The sequence below is a fragment of the Dromiciops gliroides genome, chromosome 5 (assembly GCF_019393635.1).
Source record: "Dromiciops gliroides isolate mDroGli1 chromosome 5, mDroGli1.pri, whole genome shotgun sequence".
In the NCBI taxonomy this organism is placed as follows: domain Eukaryota; kingdom Metazoa; phylum Chordata; class Mammalia; order Microbiotheria; family Microbiotheriidae; genus Dromiciops; species Dromiciops gliroides.
In genome coordinates this window covers 217,076,045-217,093,929 of record NC_057865.1, presented here as the reverse complement: position 1 = coordinate 217,093,929, position 17,885 = coordinate 217,076,045, and the positions used below count along the sequence as shown (strand labels likewise).

Genomic DNA, 17,885 nt, shown 5'->3' with positions numbered 1-17,885 from the left:
ATACTGGAGTGGTTTGCCATTTACTTCTCCAGCTCATTTTACAGATGAGGAAACTGAGGCAAATAGGGCTAAGTTAAGGGACTTGCCCAGGGTCACACAGATAGTGTCTGAGGCTGTATTCGGACTAAGGTCTTCTTGACTCCAAGCGAGGCACTCTATTCACTGTGCCACCTAGCTGATCCTCTAAAAGATCATAGAAAGTGCTAATTTCATGTATTTGATCTCCTGACTCCAGGCCCAGCACTTAACTACCCATGAGAAAAAATAGCCAAATTTAATCTATGAATCTGAAATTAGGATGGGGACAACCATTGAACTTCACTACTACTTCTTTTTTTTTTGGTTTAATGGATAAATAAAATGATTTTGATGTATTATTCCCATAGACATCAAATTGAAAAAGGCAACTAAAACAATAAAAATCATTATTATTGGACTTTGGGGAAAAAAGACATACTATTACCATAGTTGGAGCTGTGAACTGTCATAAAATTTATGCTCTTGCCTACTGGGTCTTACTAGGACTGTAACATAAGGCTATTACTTAAAAAGCAATGGGGAGAAAAAAGATTAGTATACACACAAAAAAAATAGCTTTCTCTGCAACAGCAAAAAACAGTCCAACAGTTGATGAATGGCTGAAAATGTGGTCATATTAATTATTGGAATATTATCATACTGTAAAAAAGCATGCAGACTAAAACAAAAACAACAACAAAAAGGAGGGCAGCGGACGACCTGAGTTAAAATCTGGCCTCAGACACTTGACACTTACTAGCTATGTGACCCTGGGCAAGTCACTTAACCCCACAAAACAAAAAAAATATGCAGACTTCCAAGAAACATGGAAATACTGATACAAGTGATTTTTTTTGTGAGGCAACTGGGGTTAAGTGACTTGCCCAGGGTCACATAGCTAGTAAGTGTTAAGTGTCTGAGGCCAGATTTGAACCCAGGTACTCCTGACTCCAGGGTTGGTGCTCTATCCACTGCGCCACCTAGCTGCCCTGATACAAGTGATTTTGAACAGTTAATAGAATTGGAATAATTCCAACGACTTAGAGCAATAAAAGTCAATAATGAAGAGTGTAAGACAACTTACTATTTTGTTAAACTTGCATATTAAAAAAATCAGAATGTTAAGTAGCTTGTTTTATTTCACAGCATTTGTTGACATTAAATTTATAATGAACAGCCTCAGACACTTAACAGTTACTAGCTGTGTGACCCTGGGCAAGTCACTTAACCCCAATTGCCTCACCAAAAAACAAACAAAATTTATAACGAAAATAATCATGCAACTATACACATTAGAGTGCAAGAAGCTTAATTATTTTTCATCTTTGTATTCTCAACACATACCACAATGCCTTCAACATGGTATTTAACAAATGTTTACTGAATTGTAGTTAAGTATGAGGAAGAGAAAAACAGGCCCTGTTCCTTCCTTGAGGTAAACTACAAGGCTATTATGAAAATATTAATTATGCAACCTCCCTAAATTGCAATGGTTCCTCAGCCTTAAGCTTTTTCCTAGAACATCTGAAGGAAAAACCTCTTAAGTTAGAGATATAGTGGATCCAAGAGAGATATCCAACGGGCAAGGAATGGCATCCAAGAGCCAGAAGGGTTAAGGACAAAAGCCAAATAAGATTTACAGGTAACTTTCCACCCTGGGGTCAGGGTCCGAATGGCCATGAAGGTGGAGAAAGATAATGCTCCAGAAGCTTACGCAATAATTGTAAAAACTATCCTAAAGCCTTCCTATGGTATGTTGAAGTATTTTTCCTTCTCCTAAATATACAGAAACTTACTCTCCATCCTGTACTTACTCTTCATCAATTAAAGGAAGCTATTACTGCATTTCTATCAAGCTTGGGCTCTCACAATGTCCCATTAGCCCCTTTAAACTGATCAGTAGTCCCCAAACAGATACAAATACTTCCAAACACCTACTAGTTTCTGTGACTATTTTACCATTTAATTAGTGAATCATTAACAGTAACCAAAATACTTATCTGACTTGATTTCCAATTGGTTCCCTGGTAATGAAAGTTGACCAGCCAATTTCTATGAGTGTGTGTGTGTGTGTGTGTGTGTGTGTGTATGCATGCATATATAAGCAGGTACTTCCAAGTTTCTTATCAGAGAAGCAGGCATACCATGTTTTAATGACTTATTTGCCTAGAAAGAACACCTTTCAATTCCTAATGTGCAAAGCCATGTCATTAAACTATTAAATTCAATTTACATGACAAGATGACTGAGCTAACAGAGCAAGAAATCTTTAAAGTACAGTACCTAACCTTAGCATACCACCTTTTTCAGACTAATTTTACTAAGACAACTAAAAATTGTTTTAGTTCTTCCAAATGTGTTATCCAATCAATCACTTTGTCTTCTAAAAAGTTATGGCTTAAAAAAAAAAAGTTAAGGCTTCTAAGAGGGAGAGCTAGGCAAGTGCAATCCAGGGATGCAAAATTGGCATTGGATGGAAGATGAAATGCCACGTTCAGGGAACCAAAAGTAAGTCAATTTAAAGGGAATGTAGTGCATGCGAAGGCAGGAAAAGTAGGCTGAAATGAGACTGAAGGGCTTTAAATGTCAAGCTAAGGGGGCAGCTAGGTGGAGCAATGGATAGAGTAAAGACTTGGAGTCTGGAGGACCTGAGTTCAAATTCGACCTCAGACACTTAACACTTACTAGCTGTGTGAGCCTAGGCCTCACCAATGAATGAATGAATGAATAAATAAGTCAAGCTAAGGACTCTATTTTATCCTAGCAACAATAAGGAACCTCTTAAGCTTTTTTAAGAAGATTCTTTTGGCATTTGTGTGAAAGATACATTGGAGATGACATGATCTGAAAGAAGGGAGAACAATTAGAGTGACAGCTGTGTTAGTGCATAGGGGACAGATATTACCGGGACATAAATGACGATTGAGGGAGAAGGAAAAAGAATGATTCAGAGGCTGAATTGTGTATGACCTGAAGGATGGTGGCACTCAAAAGTTAGAAAGTTTCTGAGAAAAGAAAAAAAATTTCATTTTGGACATGTTATTTTTGAAATAATGATAAGGGGATTCAGGTGATGGCCAACATGCAGGAATAAAGCTCAGTTGAGATTACAGCTGTACATAAAAATCTGGGAATCATTTGATAACCCAACCCATGAGATCTGATAATAAAGTGAAGACGAGAACAGAGGATTAAGGGAACATTTTGTGTTAGATAATGATCCAGCAAAAGATACTGAAGAGGGGGCAGCTAGGTAGTGCAGTGGATAAAGCATGGGCCCTGGAATCAGGAGTACCTGAGTTCAAATCCAGCCTCAGAACACTTTACACTTACTAGCTGTGTGACCCTGGGCAAGTAGCTTAATCCCAATTGCCTCACTAAAAAAAAAAAAAAAAAGATACTTTAGAGTTTCCAGAAAGATAGGAGAAAATCAGAAAAACAGAAAAGAAAATATCCTGAAGTAAGGGTTTAAGCGAACAATACCAATGTTGAAGAGGTAAAAAGAGAACGAAGTCAATGAGTTAAGGATGAAAAGTTCATCAGATGTAGCAATTAAGAAACTGTTAATAATCTTGGATGGAGCAATTTTACTTGGGTGGTGATTCTCAAATCTGGACTGCAAGGAGTTGTGACTAAGTAGATGTAAATGTATTATGATAGCTTCCCCCCCCCCCAAAGTGTTGGATATGATTGAAAAGGGAAGAAGAGGGGCAGCTAGGTGGCTCAGTGGATAGACCACCGGCCCTGGATTCAGGACATGAGTTCAAATCTGGCCTCAGACACTTGACACTAGCTGTGTGACCCTGAGCAAGTCACTTAACCCTCAATGCCCTGCAAAAAACCAGAAAAAAAAAAATCACACTGTCACCTTCAAACTGGTGATATCTATCTGACTTGGGGAGGGGGGCGGTTCGAAAATCATTAAGAGTGCTATGAACAGGACAAAGTCTAGAAGTGTAGAAAATGCAAGTCTAGCTCCAAAAGGAATCCTCTAGGGGGTAGGAAGTCTTGGTGGGAATGGGACAGGAAAGAAAGGATGAAGTGTACAGTTAAAGAAATGACTCAGGTACTATGTTGTGAAAGGAAGAGAAAATACAAATTGCATTCTGATTTTTAAATGAGTATTTTTTAGATAGGAATTTAAAAAATGAATTACAGTAACCTTAAATGAGATTAAATAGCTTGCCCACAAGAGAAGAGTAAAGTTAGTCTCATTAACCCTTAAATTACTGATGTCTAACACTGGCTTTACACTACTATTGGTACTATCAAAGTGTTATGTAATTTCTCCAAAATTTTCATTCAATACAGATGGGGATGGAGGGAAAAGGGAAGGGATAAATATTGGATTTGTTATTTTGCTGGCATAGGGGCCTCTCTGGTGAAAATAGTTCTAGAAATGTAGATTCTTTTCTACAACATATACTTTTAAATTTTGTTTGTTTTGTGGGGTTAAGTGACTTGCCCAGGGTCACACAGCTAGTAAGTGTCAGGTGTCTGAGGTCAAATTTGAACTCGGGTTCTCCTGAATCCAAATGCGGCTTCAGACACTTAACACTTACTGGCTGGGGGCGGCTAGGTGGCGCAGTGGATAAAGCATCGGCCCTGGATTCAGGAGTACCTGAGTTCAAATCTGGCCTCAGACACTTGGCACTTACTAGCTGTGTGACCCTGGGCAAGTCACTTAACCTCCATTGCCCTGCAAAAAAAACCAAACCAAAACAAAACAAAACCACTTACTGGCTGTGTGACCCTGGGCACTTAACCCTCAGTGCCTCCCCCATGGTGTTTCAACCAAAATGTCCTATCTTCATTTAAAGTTATTTTTAGCGAAAAATCAGAAATGTATCTAGGGCGTCATAATAGTGGCTAGGTCAAAGACTGCTTCCAATCTAAGTTTCCACTCTTGACATTAAGTAACTTCCTGTTACCTTAAGATCCAGAATTTCTGCACAAATTTTGCTGTAGAGTAAAAAATGTTGCTTGGATTAAAGAGCCAAATAGCTGGGAGTTAGGCTTTTTGGTGCAGTTCTAGAGTATGTGTATATGTACAAGTCCATGCATGCATACATACATGTACATACATGTTCATTAAAATCGCTGACCTGATTTAGATTATTTATTAATTTTTCAGGGTTATCATCCAGACATTTTATTTCAAATTAGGGGTTCTTAACCTTTGTGTCATAGATCTTTCTAGCTTATGCCTATGGATCCCTTCTCAGAATGCTTAAATGCACAAAAGAAAATGCACACGCTTACAAAAGAAACCAATTATATTGAATTGCAGTATAAAAATGTTTTAAACAAAAGAAACTAAAACCCAAAAACCCAAATTCCCCAACCCCAAACTAAGAACTCCATATAGATGGCTATGTTTTTGGGTTGATTGCTCATTTCCATTTTGTCCAAGACAAAATAAAGGTTTATAAAGCCAATTAAGTCTGAAGGGGAGGGAGCAGCTAGATGGCGAAGTGGATAGAGCACAAGCCCTGGAGTCAGGAGGACCTGAGTTCAAATCCAGCCTCAGACACTTAACACTTACTGGGCAAGTCACTTAACCCCAATTGCCTCACCAAAAAAAAAAAAAAAAAGTTTTAAGGGGAAAAGATGTTTTACCCAAGAAGAACTGGTTAGGATCTTTACCTATGCACTGCATTTATTACCCATCTCTTTGATCATTATCCATTACTATTCTAAATAACACCTGTTTAGATAATTTCCAACTATTTTGAGAAGTACCAAATAATGTACCAGTATGATTAAATATTAACGCCATAAATTCAGCCCTAAGCCTTGAGAACTTCACTAATTTTTAACCAAACTAAAAGTAATCAAAGTAAAAAGTAATCACAAGGTAGAAATGGAACCCAATAAAAAACAATATTAATATACCATAAATATAAAACAGCACAATAACTTACAACTTTTAAAATTACCGAAGCAGAAACAATAACTTTCTGTAACAGCTCTGAGCCAAAAGATATTCTCCCTCTATGTATATAAGACGAAAAATCAATGTGGAAAACCTTTGGATGTGAACATACTATGAATTCATGTTAAGATCAAAGTTAAAAATATAATTTTTTTCCAAGAAAAGAGATTATAAACATTGGAGCATTCACATCCCCAAATCATTTAATAACTGCTAGTAACTAGCATTAATATAGGTTAAGGTTTGGAAAGCACTGTACATATTATCTCCACCGACAATACTAAAACCAATCAAATACACACTAAAAACTAGGCCATCTACATGTTTTTTAAAAAGGGCTAAAATATGTACAATTTAATTTATAAATGGCTTTTAACTCGACAAATAACGATAATTTAAATTCAAGCCTCAATTAATCATTCAAAAAATAAATAGCCCTGGAAAAATCATACAGCTGAGGGATGGAAAAGCAGTAATTCTAAAACTTCAGAAATCTTGTGCTACGAAATTTAAATTCCAACCAGTTTAAAATACCAAAAATAAGAGTTCCACGAAATCATAGCAATCCATTAAAAAGGCTAAATACATTTATTTATAAAACCAAGCCCCAAATATTTCTACAAGTCTTGCTCTGTAACCTACAAACAACTCCTTTCCCCATAGGAAAAAAAAAAAAGGTCCTTTTTAACGGGCAGTTAATAAGTGCCAAGTTGCTAAGTTGCAACTTTGCAAGGTTGACGTTTCCACAATGTAATAACAATATGATCTGGAATCTACTCAAACCATTAGCCTGGCAGTCAGCTGATGCTTGCTGCACACAAGAGGGAGAGTAATAACAAGGAAAAGAGGGGAAAACTGCCCTCCCCTAAAAAAAAAAAACCACACACAGAAAACAGAAAAACTTCAACATCTGTCCAAAGAGAAATTGCCGTAGTGAAAATAAAAGAGGCAGAGGGTTGTCCAGGTAAGCGAAGGGCCTTTCCGCGCTCCTAATCCCGGCACCCCGGGGCGCTGGTCTCCCCGCTCGGCGTTTCCTTTCCATAGGCCTCGGCGGCTTCAGGACCAATCACCGGCGCGCAGCGGCGGCGGCCGTGACGCCGCCAGAGCAACTTTTACAAAAGGTCATCGCGGTGCCTTTCAAGGCTCTCCCCTCCCGGCCTCCGCCGGGGCCTCGCCCGCTCTTTCCCCCGGTATTACCCTCTGCGCTTTCTCCACCCATGGAACCTTCCAGACACCCGGGGGCGATGCCCCAAGGGGACGAGGGGGAGTGCGGGGCTTGGAAGAGGACTTTCCATTTTCTTTTCGAAAACAGCCCCCCCCTCCCCCCATCCCCGCCCTCACCTCGGTCCCTCCGCGGCCCCACATGTTGCTCACTCCCCTCCTGGCGGGTCCCTCACGCTGGCCCCACGTTGCCCCCTCCGCGAGAAGAGCGCCCCCTCCAGACTGCCCTCGGCTCAGGACGCCGACTCCTCCTCCTCCCCCAACCGCCTCCCCCGCCCCCGACCTCCCGAGGACCCCCCGGGCGCTGTCCTTTTGCCCCCACGCGGCACCCACCCTCTACCCTTGGCCCCGGCCAGACGAGCCCCAACTCCCCGGCTCTTAGGCCCTGGGGGGCGCCCCCGCCCCAGTTCGAGTAGTGAGGGGCGCCGTAGGCCGTGCTGCTGTGTCAGCCTCTCCGCCGGCTCAGCGGCGTGTGCGGCCTGGAAAGTCACATGGCGGCGGGCTGGCGGGCCGGCCGGCACTACTCTCCTTTTCCTCCTCCTCTGCGCCCGCGGGCCAAGGTCCCCGCCACCTGTGCTCACCTCCACGAAGAGCAGCATCTCCTCCGCCGCCGGGTCCTCCTGGTCTCCGAGACTCCCGCCCGTTCACAAGACCCCCCCACCCCCCCCAGGGCCAGCCGCTGCGTTAAGAACACTCAGCGTTCCCCCTACACCCGGCTGAGGCCCCGGCTCCTCCTCAGCTCGCAGCGGCCGCTACCAGACCCGGCCCCTCAGGCTCCACCTCCTATGAGAGAGCAACTACTTCCGGGGCGAAAGACCAAGCACTTCCGAGGGGTGGAGAAACTGGGTGAGGGACGTAAGGGTCAACGTTGCGCTCTCGGCGGCCAATGGGGGCGGGGCCCGCAGCGCGCCCAACGGAACGCGCTGTCCCCTTTTCGGCGCCATGGAGGAAGGAGGAGCCGGCGTGCAGGCGGGCGGGCGGGGAGTTGTGCCCCTCCCTCTACCGGCCTCAGGGGCGCCTGAGGGAGTCGTGCTATGCCCGTGCCATTTACAGAGCGGAGTCGCGCTGAAACTTTAAGGGACGGCCAGAGGAGACTAAAAATAAAACAAGCCCATCCTCATTATCCCCTCCGAGCTGGGCATGTGCGAGACACAGCAGGGGAGGGGGAGGGAGAGGGGCGTCGACTCTAACCCTTCAGACCAGTGTCCCTCCCGCGCCCCCCTCCCCACCGTCTTGTTGCTGTATTCGGTGTCTGGAGCCGAGAGTGCCGTAAAGAGCTCGCCCGGACTCCAGAAATTGTTGTTCAGTCTGATGGTGGCCCACCATCATCTCAAATGTAGTTTGCAAAATCAAACATACCAGTTTCTTTCCCATATTCCATACGAAAGAAAATCACGTATATCAACTCAATTGAAGAGCATTCACCCAGTACCTGCTTTGAGGTAATAGTTGTTAGCATTTTATATGGCAATAGAAGGTTTGCAAAGTGCCTTGTAAATTTTAAAATATAATTTGTTCTTCCTAACAACCCTGGGACATGGGCGCTTTTTTATTTATCCCGATTTTCCAGATGAGGAAACCTAGGCAAACAGGTCAAATGACTTGCCCGAGGTCACTCACACCTCTATCAAGTCCCAATTGAACTCGAGTCTTCCTAACCCCACTCTATTCACTTTAGCTTCACTTTTTTTTTAATTAAAAAAATTTTTTTTGCAGGGCAATGGGGATTAAGTGACTTGCCCAGGGTCACACAGCTAGTAAGTGTCAAGTGTCTGAGGCTAGATTCGAACTCAGGTCTTCTTGAATCCAAGGCTGGTGCTTTATCCACTGCGTCACCTAGCTGCTCCTCCCTTTTTTAAAAAAAAATAAAGTTGAAGTAAGGAAATGTAGGTCCTCACAGTCTTATTGGAGTTAACAGTCTAATAGATTAGTATTTAGTCCTGATGTGCTATTCTATCAGTACTGTGACCTTAACCAGCAAGCATTTATTAAATGTCTACTATGGGTCAGGCGTTTCTGCCTCAAGGAATTGACAAGGCAGAAGATGACATGTACCTAGATAAAATAGCTACAAGTGATTTGAGGGAGAGGCGGACACTATGGAATGGAATGGGAAAATATTAATTGCTCTCTAGTCATCAAGCACTTTGATAAGTGCTGGGAATACAAATAGGGGAGAAAAAAAGAGTCTCTATTCTCAAAGAATTCTAATTGGGGAAGACAGCTGCAGGGTGGATAGAAAGCTCCAGGGGTCCTTAGTGTACAATGAATGGAGAAACAAATCTTTAGGTTGTACTGTATAGGTAAGGAGAGGTCCTGGTCTGTTCTGAGCAGATAGGGTTTGGGGTGGGGCCAGTGGGGGAAAGAGCCCTCTGATGATTCTGATGTCAAGATCTCTTGGTTTTCTTTGGGTAAGAGGGGTTCCAGCTGGGGCATTGCCGGAGGGGGATGAATTAGAAGTATTGAGGGGTTCTGCTTCTTGGGGTCCTGTAATAGTAGTCTCTGTGCTGCTGGGGCCCAAGATGGGGAATCTGGAGGAGACATTAAGAATGCTTCTCCCCGGGGGCAGCTAGATGGAGCAGTGGTTAGAGCACAGGCCTTGGATTCAAGAGTACCTGAGTTCAAATCCTGCCTCAGACACTTGACACTAGCTGTGTGACCCTGGGCAAATCATTTAACCCCCATTGCTTGCCCAAAAAAAAAGGAAAAAAAAAAGAATGCTTCTCCTTTCTGTAATTACTCTGAATTTTGTTTCAGTATTTCGAATTTTATTTTTATCAGGCAGTATCTTAAAGCTAGCTTGGGGAAAGCCTTCTTGTTTTGTAGTCAGAATTAATTTGGTAATCATTAAAATGAAAATCACAAAGGTGAAAATGAAGTGTGAAATAGAGAGCCACTGGAGTTTATTGAGCTTGTCAGAATTCTACTTTAGGAAATGAGCTGGAATGAAGAGATATGAGGAGTCTATTGCAATAAACCAGGTGAATTTTTTTTTTTTTGCGGGGGCAATGAGGGTTAAGTGACTTGCTCAGGGTCACACAGCTAGTAAGTGTCAAATGTCTGAGGTCAGATTTGAACTCAGGTACTCCTGAATCCAGGTCTGATGCTTTATCTACTGTACCACCTAGCAGCCCCTAATCAAGTGAATTCTGATGCAGGTTAGCAACCTTTTACAATTGTGGATTTTTGTTTACACCGATTTAATTCAATTAAATCAAGTATGTATTAAGTATAAGGGACAAATAACTCTATTGTAGGCCCTGGGGATAGAGAGACAAAGAAGCAGATCCTGTCCACAACACCAGTTTTAACTACACCCTACACCCTGCCCTCCCAAGCCTAGAATTTAATCACTGAAAGTTAGAGACCAACAAAGAGGCTTGCCACACCCTATGTTTAACTTGTCTCTGGAGCAATTAGATCCTGCCTTCTCAGTGGACCCCCACAGTAATGCCTTCCCTGAAATTTGAGCCGGAGGTTGGGACATTTGTGGCTTGGGCAAATACTGCTGGCATGAACTGGCACTCTGGGAATGGGGGAATGATGTACTCTCCTGGAGAGAGCTTTGGGTGTGACTTCTATCAGTCAAATTAACTAATAAATGTTTATTAAGCCTTTCACAATCTAATGGGAGAGACAACAAACATATATAAAAAGATGTGGGGCAGCTAGATGGCACAGTGGATAGAGCACCGGCCCTGGAGTCAGGAGTACCTGAGTTCAAATCCGGCCTCAGACACTTAACACTTGCTAGCTGTGTGACCCTGGGCAAGTCACTTAACCCCAATTGCCTCACTAAAAAAAAAAAAAAAAAAAGATGTGTGTGCATATATATATATATATATATATATATACATACATATATACTTTATATAAAAAAATAAAAGTAGGGAGAACCAGAATTAAGAGGAGTCTAGTAGGTTTCCTGTAGAAGGCAAGATTTTAGTTGAGGCTTGAAGAAAGCCAGGAGGCAGAGATGAGAAGCAAGAGAACTTCAAACATTTGAGACAGCCAGAAAAAATGCCTGGAGTAGAGAAATAGGAATGTCTTGTTTCATGGAACAGCAAGGTGGCCATTGTCACTGAATTGGAGATTATGAGGAGAGTAAGGTGTAAGAAACTATTTAAATGGGGGCAGGGGCTAGCTTATGTAATGTTTAAAATGACAAAGAGAGAAATTTATATTTTATCTGGGAACCTTTGGAGTTTATGGAGTAGGGGAGTGACATGGGTGTGGTGGCACTATGAGAGAAGAGAAGGGGTGAGTATTGAAGATATTTTACAAAGGTGAAATTGACAGACCTTGACAACCGATTGAATATAGGTGGTAAAACATAGTAGGAGTTGAGGATGACATCTAAGTTATGAGCCTGGGGGACTGGGAAGATGGTGGTGCCCTTGACCATAATCGGGAAGTTTGGAATGGGTGAGACAATTTAAGGGGAAAGATGATAAGTACAATTTTGACACACATGAGTTTAAGATATCTGCTGGACATTCAGTTTGATATGTCTGAGAGGCAGTTGGAGATCAGAGATGTTAGGGCAGGATAGGGAGATATGAAACTCATTGACATCGAAATGATAATTAAATCCATAGCCGATAATCAAATCATTGAACCAAGTAGAAATAGAGGGAGAAGATAAGAAAAAGACCCAGGACAGAGCCCTGTGGGACATCCAGAGTTAGTGATGAAAAGATCAGATTGATTCTGTACTTTTAAAATTTTATTTTAAATCAATTGATTTTATTCTGTAACTGCCAAAGTCATAGTTCTTTGTGGATTTAGTTAAGAAATTCAGCTGGCCAGTAGAGTTAAGTTTAGAAATCCAGTTCTCCTGCTAATCACTGCTCAATTCTTGCCTCAAGGAAATCTGTTACCCTTGAGGCACGGGGGTAGACACCATTAAGATATCCTTCAAGGATGTCTGATTTATTATGCAAAGAAGAGTGGTCCACCATCTCTAATTTTAGTCACAAGAGGGAAGGAGGGTGTTGTTAGTCCCTCATTCCCAACTTCCAACCAATCATGTTGACCCCCATGCCTCGGTTCTGTAACCAGTTATATTGATTTTTCCATTCATGATGTATGGCTCTTATTTTAAAATTTTATTTTATTTAAAAAAAATAATAAACATTTTTATTTATAGTTTTGAGTTCCAAATTTTATGCCTCCTTCCTTCCCTCCCCTGCCCCTCCGTGAGGTGGTAAGGAATCAGATATGGGTTATACACATGCAGTTATGTAAAACATTATCATATTAGTCATTTTGTACAAGAAAACTTGAATAAAAGAAAAAATGAAAGAGTGAAAAATAGAATGCTTCAGTCTGTGTTCATTCAATATCAGTTCTTTCTTTGGAGGTGGATAGTATGTTTCATCAATAGTTCTTTGAGGGGACAGCTAGGTGGCACAGTGGATAAAGCAACAGCCCTGGATTCAGGAGGACTTGAGTTCAAATTTGACCTCAGGCACTTGACTAGCTGTGTGGTGCTGGGCAAGTCACTTAACCCTCATTGCCCCCCCCCCCAAAAAAAAAGTTCTTTTGGATTGTCTTGGATCATTATATTGCTGATAATAGTTGTCTTTCGCAGTTCTTCATCAAACAATATTGTTGTCTCTATGCACAATTCTTTCCAGGCCTTTCTGAAATCATCTTGCTTATTATTTCTTATAACATCACCATCATATACCATAGCTTGTTTAAGCCATTCCCCAATTGATGGGCATTCCTTTGATTTCCACTTCTAAGCCATCACAAAAAGAGCTGCTATAAATATTTTTGTACAAATAGGTCTTTTTTTCTCTTTTTGGGGATGTCTTTAGGATATAAACCTAGCAGTGGTATTGCTGGATCAAAGGGTATGTACAATTCTATAGCCCTTTGGGCAGTTCCAAATTGCTCTCCAGAATAGTTGAATCTTTTCACAACTCCACCAACTTTAGTGTCCCAACTTTCCTATATCACCTCATCCAATATTTTCTTTTTTTGTTATATTTGCCACTCTGATAGTGATGTAGGAGGCAAAAAAGGGTTAATAGAAAAATATAAGACCCAAGCTCTAGTACAGATATTAGCTCTAAAAGGGAGTCAGATTCCAGTTAATGGATAACTTATGTTAGGTTCTCATACCCATAGTGATCAACATCCATAACGGACCAGAACAGATCAGGTCAAAATAACAATAAAGGAAAAAGACAACCTATAGAAATTCTAATGAAAAATGATTATATTTTGAAACTAGCCATGGGAATCAGAAAGAGACATGCACAGAAAAGGCCAAATTTGTCCCCAGATTCACCTTATGATGTGTAAACCCCCAAAACACACCTCCACTGAAAAAGGTACCCGCCTCGGGGGTTGGCTTAGGACCCCAGGTACTCCAAATTAGGATAAACCCTCCCTTGTAACACCCCTAGGTGGAGAATAGTATAATGAGTAGGACAGGCCTTCCCTTGTACCTCCCCAAGGTGGAGATTATTATAATGAGAGTGATAATCAATTTATCCATACTATAAATATAACTGTCTTTCCTTTCCTTATTTGAGAGATACCTTTCCAATATTCTGGAAAAAAAAAAAAAGCCTTGGGAGAGATTACTGTGGACTCTTCCGGGTGGAGTTCCCACCACACTAGTGGTTTTTGAATCTGAGTCTTTAAAACTTGGTTGTGAGAAGGGGGCACCTAAGATTCAAATTGCTTGACTGATGGCAGCTAAATGGTGAGTGAATAAAACTCTGGACTTGCAGTCAGGAAGACCTGCATTCACTTATTTTGTCTACTGGCTGCTTTTCTGTTGCCTATAAACATACATAAAACCCCTCATTTTATTCATCCATCTATCCGTCCATCCATCCAAACTATCATCTGATATCTCCTCCCTTTTTTGGTTAAAGTCTTTGAAAAGGTCTTTTATGATAGATATCTCCACTTCCTTTCTTCTCACTGTTTTTCTTAACTCCATAATCTAGCTTCTGACTTTATCATTCAACTGAAATTACTCTTTCCAAAGTTACTAATGATTGCTAAACCTAATGGCCTTTTCTTAATTTACATCCTTGACCTAAGTGACTACTCCTTCGTAGTTTCCTTTGCCAAATCTCCATCCAAGTCTTGCCCCTTTCCTTCCAACCTAACCTTGGATATTTGTTTCACAGGGCTTTGGGTCTTCTTTCTGTTCTTTCCATATACTATTTTACTTGGCGATATCACTAGCCCCCATAGATTCAGTTATCATGTCAATGCTGATTAATTCTCAAATCTACCTGTAATAATAATAATGATAAAAAATAATAATGATAATAGCTAGTATTGTACTTAACTATGTTCCAGGAACTAAACTAAGCATTTTATAGTATTATCTCATTTGATCCTCACATCAACTCTTTTATTATCCAGCTTTTATTACCTCTCTGCTGACTTCGAATCTCCCATCTCCAACTGCTTATTAAACATCTTGAACAGCATACTCACTAGACATCTTAAATTATATATGTCTAAAACTGAATTCATTATCTGCTCCACCCCCACCCCCCCTTCCCTTTTTAACTTTCCTATTACTGTGGAGGGCACCGACATTATCCTAGTTATCCATGCTTGCAACCTAGGTGTCGTCTTTTATTCTTCACTCTCTCATCCTTACACCCCCACAGCCAATCTGTTGCCAAGGCCTGTCATTCCTACCTTTATAATATCTTTCAGATATTCTCCTTTCTTCCCTCTGACATTGCCACCACCTTGGTGAAGGTCCTAATCTCCTTATGGCTGGACTATTACAATAATCAATTGGTGTGATTTTCCTGCCATTAGTTTTTCCCAACTCTAGTCCATCCTCTGCTTAGGTGTCAAAGTGCCTTCCTAAAGCACAGGTCCAACTATGTTATCTTGCTCCAAATCAGTAAATTGTGGTGTGTCCCTATCACCTTAAGGACCAAATATAAAATCCTCTGTGATTCAGATCTGTTTATAACCTTGCCTTCCTTCCCCCAACCTTTCCAGTCTTTTTATTCCTTACATACTCCCTGTATTCTCTGATCCAGTGACACTGGCCTTCTTTTTATTCCACAAACTAGACATTGGAAGAACAAAGGGTCAAGAATATCAAAGGAGGGGCAGCTAGGTGATGCAGTGGATAGAGCACTGGCCCTGGAGTCAGGAGTACCTGAGTTCAAATCCGGCCTCAAACACTTAACACTTACTAGCTGTGTGACCCTGGGCAAGTCACTTACCCCCAATTGCCTCACTTAAAAAAAAAATCAAAGGAATTAATGGAATCTTAACTATATTATAAGGCAGTAACCATCAAAACTATCTGGTACTAGCTAAAAAATATAGTGTAGGAGTAGAACAGAGTATATGTACAATACACAGCAGTAAATGAATATAGTAATCTGTTTGACAGTTGTAAAGATTTAAGCTTTGGGGATAATAATTCATTATTTGGTAAAAATTGTTGGGAAAAATAGAAAGCAATCTGGCACAAATTGGGCATTGACCAATATCTTAAAATATTTACCAAGACACAGTCAAAATGGATACATGGCATAAAGAAAGATATCAAAAGAAAATTTGAAGAACATGAAACATATTATCTATCAGACATGCATAGGAGAAGAATCTATGAATAAATAAGATATAGAGAGCATTGTAAGGTATAAAATAGATAATTTTGATTACATTAAATTTAAAAAGTTTTGTAAACAATGTAAACAAGGCTAGAAGGAAAGCAGAAAGTTAGGAAAAAATTTTATAGAAAGTTTCTCAGATAAAGGTTCCATTTTCAAATTTATAAGAATATGAGTCATTTCCAAACTCATGGTCAAAGGGTATGAACAGGCAGTTTTTGTTTTTGTTTTTTTGTTTGTGGGGCAATGAGGGTTAAGTAACTTGCCCAGGGTCACACAGCTAGTAAGTGTCAAGTGTCTGAGGCTGGATTTGAACTCAGGTCCTCCTGAGTCCACTGTTGCACTGTTTATCCACTGCTCCACCTAGCTGCCCCCAACAGGCAGTTTTTTGATGAAGAAATCAAAACTATAGAGTCATGTGAAAAAAAGGCTGTAAATCATTATTGATGAGAGAAATACAAATTAAAACAACTTTTGAGATATCGTCTTATACTCATCAGTTGACTGAAATGACAGAAGGGGAAAGCAACAAATGTTGGAAGGGATGTGGAAAAATTGGAACACTAATACACTGTTGGTGGAACTGCAAATTGATCCAGCCATTTTGGAGAGCAATATGGAATTATGCTCAAAGAGTTATAATAACTGTCTATCTCCTTTGACCTAGAAATACCATTAGATCTATTTCCCAAGGTGATTAGGGAAAATGGAAAAAAAAATCCTTATATGTTCTAAAATATTTATGGCAAAGAACTAGAAATTGAGGAGATGCCCATCAACTGGGGAATGGCTAAACAAGTTGTGGCTTATGATTGTAATTGAATACTACTGGGGGCAGCTAGGTGGCGTAGTGGATAAAGCACTGGCCTTGGATTCAGGAGTACCGGAGTTCAAATCCAGCCTCAGACACATGACACTTAACTAGCTGTGTGACCCTGGGCAAGTCACTTAACCCTCATTGCCCTGCAAAAAAAAAAAAAAAAAAAACAAATAAAAAAAACCTTAGCATAATTGAATACTACTGTGCTACAAGAAGTGATGAACTGGTTGATTTTAGAAAAACAGGGAAGAGTGAAATAAGTGGCACAAAGAGAATACTGTATACAGTAACAGCAATATTGTTCTAAGAACAACTATAAAAAAACAGTCATTTTTCGTATTATAAATACTCAAATCAACTACAAAAGAGATGCTATCCACCTCCAATGAAAGAAATGATATATATATAGTATGGCTTCATGCACGTGTGCACACACACATACACACAAAGTATACAGCAGACAACAAAAGAAAACTCAGAAATAAGCACAGCAAAGCAGAATAGCTTTGAAAATAAGGTGTAATATTTATTATATAGTTTTTCCAAAAAAAGTGAAAAGTGTGAAATGGAGATTCATGGGCTTATAGTGAATCCTCTTTTTTGTGTTGTGCTATGTATGTGGAGTTGGGGATTTTTTTTTTTTTGTATTTAAGTTCAAGATAAATAAAAGATTAAAAAAACATATACAATAAAAATGTTAAGTACTATCTATCTAAAACCATCAGTATACATTATCTGTAACAGAGAAACTAGTAGCCTTTCTAATAAGATCAGGAGTGAAGCAAGGATGCCCATTATCACCACTACTATTTAATGTATTAGAAATGTGTTTCCATGGTTCCTTATTGTATATAATTTGTGATCTGAAAAGTATGTGTTTAATATTTCTGCTTTTCTGAATTTAATTATAAAGTTTTTATGCCCTAATATATGATCAATTTTTGTAAAGGTACCATGTACTGTTCAGCAAAAGTTATATTCCTTTTTACTCCCATTTAGTTCTCTCCAGATATATATCACATCTAGCTTATTTTAGACTCTATCCATCTCCTTGACTTCTTTCTTATTTATTCTTTTATTAGATTTATCTAGTTGTCAGAGGGGAAAGCTGAAGTCCCCCTCTATTCCAGTTTTGCTCTCTATTTCCACATGGAATTCATTTAGCTTTTCCTTTAAAAATTTGGATGCTATACCATTTGGTACCCTCTCTAGATTCTACCATCTCTACAAGCTACTATCCAATATCTCTTCTTCTTTTTCTAGCCAG

General features: G+C 40.2%; 1 protein-coding gene across 4 annotated transcripts in view; it reads right to left on the bottom strand.

The window, feature by feature from the left end:
* LARP4 (La ribonucleoprotein 4) overlaps nt 1-7,874 on the bottom strand; it is a 54,065-nt gene extending 46,191 nt beyond the window's left edge. For 3 of the 4 annotated variants that reach the window (XM_043965930.1, XM_043965932.1, XM_043965933.1), the window contains exon 1: nt 7,756-7,874. In XM_043965930.1, coding sequence (XP_043821865.1) covers nt 7,756-7,773 — 18 coding nt within the window. In that variant the 5' untranslated portion in view covers nt 7,774-7,874. The remainder of the gene's footprint in view (nt 1-7,755) is intronic. The other variant, XM_043965931.1, reaches the window with a different exon arrangement.
* Nucleotides 7,875-17,885: the final 10,011 nt, after the last annotated feature.